Here is a 7,629-nt window from a genome sequence, read left to right as displayed (position 1 = left end):
CTTAGCATGTTTGTATTAGCAACCTATCGTTACCTTAGTCAGATACAGTCTATGGTCAGAAGAAAATACAAATAACTTCAAGTTACCTGTCCAATATATTTCCCGTGAGAGTGTGGCTGGCATGTAATGTAACAACGCCCGATTTTAAAAGCAGATGTTAGTTTATTCCCACAGCATTTGCAGCAGAGCCACACCTGCCTGATGAAGTTAGCACATACTTCTTGAAAGTTCAAAATCAGCGCCGGTTTTCTTCTTCTTCGTCAGCTGATCTGGTGGACAGCAGATGCACTCTATTGCCCCCACACACCCAGAGTTGTAACTGCAGGGGAATTTCTCTCCTGGTTTACAGATGGAGGACCATGATGACAGTATTATCCACTAGTAGGCAGGGTTGGGAAGGTAACTTTGGAAATGAAATAGGTTAAAGATTACTAGTTACTCTATTTAAAATGTAAAAAGTAATGTAACTATTTCAATTACTTAATCGAGGTAATGTAACTTATTACATTTGACAATGTAATAAGAATGTTAGAAAGTTCAGGTGTTTTTCATGGATACTGACATGATTCATAAGGGAGATCATTTCTTATAAAGCAAGATTTATCTCTCATTTGTATTCATTGATTCATGTAGATTTAGTCTAGCATGGACTTAATTGGTACCGTTAGACCATTTAAGCCCACCTGTGCTCCAAATAAGCCCACGTCATGATTTAATTTACAAAATATAAAAAAAATATTGATTTAAAAAAATTAAAAATGGCAATATATGTATTCCGTAAATAATAATATTTATAATATAAATATTCAAAAAAATAAGGGAAGCCCTATGAGCAAAGTATGTGTTTATTAGCTGCAATAAACACATATTACTGTAAAGGACATCAGGAGTCTCAGAAAATCCTTATTTGTGCAATTTAAAAATGAATATAGCATTGTATAGTTTAATATACAGCATAACTCAATCAATAAGGGGGTTAAATTCTTCTTCTTTTTAAAAAATGATTGTCATTTCCTTTTTAATTTGACTCATTCATTGAGTTAACATATTTAAGTATATTGATTATCAATGAATGAACTGCTTTATCATCATTTCAAGACTGTTTTCCATACATTACATTGTGGATGACATCCATAATACATTATATTGCTCATCAATATAGTGACCAAGTGTATCTCTCCATGTACTGTATAGAAAGACTGCTAAACATTTTGTGTCTTGAAGCATCTCTGGTGGTTTTATGACATGGGATCTGTCCTTAAGATCACTTTATTTTAAATGTCTGCATCTAACATTACTTGTGCGAAGTAACTCCATTAGTAGTATCAGTTATGTAACTATGCTTTGATATGGAGGACATTTTTCTGCACAATGAAAAAAAGGAATATGAAAGTAAGATTTACTTGAGGTGATTCAGACAGGTATCTGTGCTGCCTGTTCTTCATTCATTGTAAGAAAGTATTCAGAGCAGTTTGGTGAAATTGTGTGTGAAATCATAAAATCCTTTGAAACAGTCAGTAACTGTGTCCTGTTGTCATATTGTCATGGGCTTGGCACATGGGATGCACACAACAGCATCATTAATCAGCCATGGATGGCATATCTGGGTATAGCAGCAGCAGCTTTTCTGAGGAACATTTAATGAGGGTGACACACAAACACACACACACACACACACACACACACACACACACACACACACACACACACGTGTACATGCACGCACTGAAGCAATTGCAAACAATTTACATTTGTGGGTCTGCAACACATTCAAAACTTTAAATAACTCAGCAATAAGCTATAAATGATTTCTCTGTGTGTGCGTCTGATTTAGCATTACACTTGCCCTCAGAACAGTGTATGTGTATGTGTCTTCTGACTACTGCAGGTCCATTAGAGTATATTTCAGATTATAAGATCTGTCAGTCAACGTGCGCTCTCTGTCTTCATCAATTATTCATCTCTGTAGACTTCTCTTTTTACACCAATCATTGTCTGTACTTTCTTGAACTGAGTTGACTATTTCTGCTGTCTGTAAGTGTAATCTGGCATCAACCAAGCACTGTACCAAGAGAAAAAAGGAAATATTAGTTTTATTTGCCGTACAATTTTTACGGTAAAATGAATTTGTATTATATGGCAGTTGGGTCTCAATCTGTTATTTATCAGATAAGACAACATACTGTGAAAGCATGTTACAACTTTGTTGAGTTTATTCACACAGGCAACATAAGTCAACATACAGCCCCACCATTTTACAAAGTATTGCTCACCTGTAACTTGCACTATAATACCTGCCCTTATTTTCTTTCGTTTACAAGCAATTTTTAAGACAGAGTGTTTACCTGAATAATGAGTTCAAAGATTTTTTAGCTGTCTGTCTAAAAGGCTCATAGATACAGCAACAACAACATCCAAATTTCATAGCAACTCAGTATTAAGAGGCTCTAATGCACAGAAGTTTGAGAGGAAGGACCTGCGGATTGTGCTGACTACATGGTTAGGCCTCCTCAGTGGCACCATTGATAATGGATCCACAAACAGCCTCATGGGAAACACTTGGCAGATATACATCTACTTAGGAGGATGCATTGAAGCAAAACACATCATCTATACATCCTGTGCATATTTGTGTACACAAAGCGAGGGTGAGGGTTTTCGGTCTGGATACAGATAAATAAAACAGGCATTTGGATACTTATAGTTCCCAGTAATATGCATAGTTTCTGTCCCCTTTGGTGCATACCTCATGAATAGTGCTTATTTTTAAACAGAAACAAAATCACCCAAATCTGGAAATGTAGAGGGAGTGAACACAATAAAATGAACACCTGCAGATTTTAATGCAATCCAACAGTGCTACAATAACTGTAAGCTTTGTGAAGCTTGTGATTTTCAATATAATGTTAATCTTGATTGTTGAGAATTGTCATGGAGGTGTCACAGAACTATTTGGTCATTTTGAGGCTGCCGTTAGTGGAAGAGGTTGTGGGTTGTAATAGATTGCATTGTAAGGTGTCTTTCTTATTTTGTCAACAATATAATGCAATATTTTTTACATTACATCCTAAAAATTAAATCAACACCTTGCAGAAGCAGTCTCCACAAAAATGTATAACATTACAAGCTCCACAAAGGTAGAATTTATTATGGAGGTACTGTGATGAGATTCAGTATATTTTACAGGTGTTCATGTTTGTGTCAACTCCAAATAAATTTAATAGTATTGCACCAAAAATCTGTTTAAATATATGTTCTGAGTTAACAAGATATTTTTACAAAATGGAATGTCACATCACTGTCAAAACTATGTTTATCCCCTTTGAAGGGATGCCAGCTTAATCTGGTGGCACTGAGAGAGTCTCCAGTTAGGTGGAAAAGCCCTGGCCAAGTGAGTACAGTGAAAAGATAATGTGCGTAGGTACACTCCAAACATCACCTCAATTGAATTAGAAGCAGAATCTTACACTCAAAGTGTTTACTGGAAAAGGGCTCCCTCTTTCCTCAACTGCTCTATGGCCAAAACATAATCATCAACAACAAGACCTGCATTTTCCATTTCTTGAAACCTGACACTTGGTAAACACTCTACAGCCTTAACACATTCATGAGTGGATTTGACACTTGGTATTTTCCATTTTGAAAAATGGGAGGGGAACTCTATAAAAATATTATTTTTATTGATTTAAGTTTGAGCAGTGTATCTTGTTGCTTAAATGAAGTATAAGAACATTCAAACTAAAAGAAAATATGCTTCTGTGGTCAGAATCAATTACTACTTATAAATTGCAGATGTAAAACTCTTATATACTGCTAAAACAATTATCTTTATATGTAAGAGAAATAAGCCCTGTAGATGTCTCAAGGGAACAGCAAAAAAAGAGAAGAAAAATTATGATTACAATATGTCAGGCAGTGTTCCAGGCTGAAGCGGATTCACAATGCATTCACAATGCATTTGTAACACTGTTTCTCAGAAAAGAGCAGGCAAACTGGGGGGAAAAAAGAAACTGACACTTTTGCATTGGCTCAGTATTACTAGTTTCAACATATGCTTGCAGTGTTATGTAAGAATTATTGAAAACCCCCATCCTTAATTAGTTCCTCTTGCAGCCAGCTGAAATAATTAAAAACATAAATTATGAAATAAATGACAGTAAACGAGGGGGAAAAACTTGGCATGGAAGATAAGTTTTTCAATTTGTTGTAACTGCATGAGGGAGAGATTCAAATGATTATAAAGTAAGATACAGTTCAAATCATTTTTTCTGAAGTCATAAATTATTTTGCTGCATGCAAAGAAGTCTGAGGAGGTACTGAATCTTAACTGGCCACAGATTCAGCTTTAGGGTCCTATTGTCACAGTCTCTTATCTATTAATCTCCATGAGAATGGCGTGCAAGTTCCTGGAAAAAGATCAAATAAAAACAGACAACAATATTGCCTCTCTGTGAGAGTCTTCATGAGCCCACAGTGCAAATGGGAATGACAATGATGAGAATGATAACCACTGCAGTGGCAATGAGTGCAAGCAACTTGCAAATCCTGGCCCGGCGGAGGTCAGCCTCTTTACGCCTGAGTAGACCATTATAGCCTGGAGTGTAGATGTCGTCCATCCAGAACTCCATGTTGTTGGGGTTAAGAGACTCCTGGCCCTGAGGGACATATCGTTGTTTAATACGTTTAAAAAAAGATATGTTTATTTAATAAATCTCCCAGAATGCCTACCTTGGCTGTAATTTAAAAAAAAATAAAAAAATATGAATGGACCAAAATCACTGATTTATGGTTTGAGACATTGCAGAAATAATATTTGAATGTAATTAAACATTTTAACTAATGTAGCTATGCGCAAATCAATATTCGAAGTTTACCTGTAAATCAAAAGGAGAGATCCGTGCCTCTCTGTCGTCTACGGTCCAGATGGGCCTTCCTCTCCCCTCAGCCAATCTGGGCTCCACAACCTTCCCAGATGTTAGCCCACCAGTCAGACTGCTGTCTTTTTGGCGGAACAAGGATGAGTTAAATACTTGTTCCACCAGGTTGGATGACTTCTGGGGCAGTAGGTTAGTTGTGCTACTTGATTGATCTACCTAAAAAACAAAGTTGGCAAACATTATTAGAAAAGTTAAACATTTGCTGTAAGTTATGAAACTCATTTCAAGATGGAAGTATTAGCTAAAATTACTGTAATTTGCAAACATACATATGAATTAGAATGGTGAGCTGTGTTTCTTTGTAAACAGTTCACTGTACAGTATTACTCACTGTCAAACTTCAAACCAATATCCCACAAAGAAGCCTTCACAGCTTGTAAACCAATCACATAAGCACCCATGTCTGTTCAAATATACACAATGCCAGCTACAGGTCTAATATTTACCCTCTATATGCTACCCCCCCCCCCCCCCCCCCCCCCCGTCCCCCTCCCCCCATTTTTACAGTCATCCTGTAATTAGTTAAATAATTCACACAGATACACACGCACACAGATATTTTGACAGATTTTTGTTAATATGTTACTTAATTCTATCTTCATATATCATATAAAATATGGAATAACAAGCACAAAGTAGAAATACTCTACCTGTCCAGTTTTGCCATGTGACGATTTGCTATCTTTACTTTTTGAGTATGACACACTCCAGTCTCTTGCAGAGTTCGACACAGTTGGCTGTTTCGAATCAGAGACAACTTTCTCTTCCACTTGGGTTTTGGATGCACGGCGAGATGCTAAATCCTTCTTCCCTTCTTTCACCCCTTTTGAATCTGTCTGACCTCTGCTGCTTTCTGTTTGCTCTCCAGGAGTGTTCCATCTGCTCCAGTCCAGACTACTAGTGCTGGTCCCTGGAAACAGATGCCCAGATGCGGACAGAGGTTGGGGGTCTGATGAGTCAGAAGGGGTTATGGGGTGGCTCATAAAGGAGGAGACACCACTGAGAGGCTCCAGCCATCTCCCACTGGTGCTTTGTCCACCACCAACAAGAGGCTGCTGGATCTTTTCATCCAGTCGCTGCAGAGCGGACAGCACCTGGGAAATCTCAGCCTTCACGTCATTGAGTGACTCCAGTTGTCGTTCTATCTGGCTCATACGGAGCAGCAGCTTACAGACACTGGCTTTCATACCATCATCACTGCTTTCCAGAGAGTGGAAAAGCCTTTGGAGCTGACCTAGGCGGCCGCGTCTGGCCTCAGGGGTGTCCTGGTTAATGCCCCCAGATCCATCACTGGGGTGCAGGACTCCAGTGGAACCGCACATGCTTATGTCATCTAGGAAACGAAAGATGGCACTGATGTCATCTTCACCAAACTCTGGGTCATCTAATGAGGTCATGAAAGAGAGGCGGTCTGCATGGACCAGGCTACGAAGGCGTCTGGGGTCCGGGGCATCTGTTTGGGTTCCCTGAGCCTTGACTCCATCGCCTCCACCTGGCAATCCACTATCCCCACTGTCACCTCCTGAAGACCCTCCCAGACGGTTTATAGCAGGGGTTGATCGTCTTGGAAGTTGTGATTGTGATTCAATTCCCATTCCAATGCTGCCCAGGCCTATCCGGTCCTCTAGACTGTGACTCTTGTTGCTCCAGGCGGGCCTCCGGCTTCTGGGAGGGTGGAGGTGCTGGGGAGACCACTCTGTCATTGACCCTGGTCCAAAGTATGTTGAGTCCTGTAAGTCATCAAGGCTCTCATGTTTAGCCCGCTGCTCTGGCGATTGGTGGGCTGTTGTGGGTGAAGCGTAAGGATTGGGGATCATTTCAAAGCTGTGGTTGTCAAAGCCTTTCTGCCCTTTGTTGGGACTGGGAGACTCACTGCTAATGGTCACCTGTGGTATTAGAGGTGGCTGGTTGTGGAAGTCCTTCCTAAAGATGTTTCTTTTCTGGTCAACAGATGCTCCCGGCTCGGCGTCAAACACCTCCATGTGGCCAGATTCTCCACTTGACTCACTGTCTGTCTCCAAAGGCAGGTAGAGATTCTTCATCACATCGTTGGGAATTTGACCACTAGAGTACAAAAGTGTGGTGTGAGGCAAGTCGAAAGAAACAGCCCTCGCCCTGGTCGGAGGGGAGGACACGAGTGAGATGGGATCTGGGGGAAGACTGGCTCGCTTGCGGGCCGAGTAATTAGGTCTTGGAAACAGCAAGTGCTGGTCGATAAACCTGCTACTGGAGTCAGAGTGGGCACGTGCTCTTTCTCGGCCAGAGATGGTCAGCTGGTGGATTCCAGGCAAACTGGGGCCTGGAGATTGGTCAACAGGGAGGACCGTCTGGGCTCTCATTGGTTGGCTGTCATCAGGGGCCCCGCCCGTCATCTGGATAAGATTGAAGATGGTTACAATGTCAGCAGCGACACCTATGGGTGATAACCCCTGGCCTCTGGTGGAAACACGGTCTCTGAAGAGAGTGGCTGGGAAACAGGGATCACGGCTGGCAGCAGCAAACAGCAGACTCCTGAGCTCGATGAGGTTCTCCAGGTCAAAGCGGGTGCTGACCATGCGACAAAGGTCCTGGAAGGTCAGCCACTGGCGCATATTGGCCAGTTCCTCCAGGATCCCCAAAAGGACCCCGGGGTATTCCTGCTGCAGGTTCGCCATGGCTGCTCACCTGAGAGGCAAAGCAAAGCAGTTAGCAA

At 40.9% G+C, this 7,629-nt stretch overlaps 1 protein-coding gene across 1 annotated transcript; it reads right to left on the bottom strand.

Annotated features, from left to right (window-relative positions):
- Positions 1-4,460: 4,460 nt before the first annotated feature.
- Positions 4,461-7,591, bottom strand: minar1 (membrane integral NOTCH2 associated receptor 1). Its single transcript, XM_062416456.1, has 3 exons — positions 5,588-7,591; positions 4,875-5,093; positions 4,461-4,655 (listed from the first exon to the last, which is right to left on the bottom strand). The coding sequence occupies exons 1-3, from the start codon at positions 7,589-7,591 to the stop codon at positions 4,461-4,463; spliced, it is 2,418 nt and encodes an 805-aa protein (XP_062272440.1).
- Between the last annotated feature and the right edge of the window lie 38 nt (positions 7,592-7,629).

Source organism: Scomber scombrus, chromosome 3 (genome assembly GCF_963691925.1).
Source record: "Scomber scombrus chromosome 3, fScoSco1.1, whole genome shotgun sequence".
Lineage (NCBI taxonomy): Eukaryota > Metazoa > Chordata > Actinopteri > Scombriformes > Scombridae > Scomber > Scomber scombrus.
This window is presented reverse-complemented; position numbering and strand designations above follow the sequence as displayed.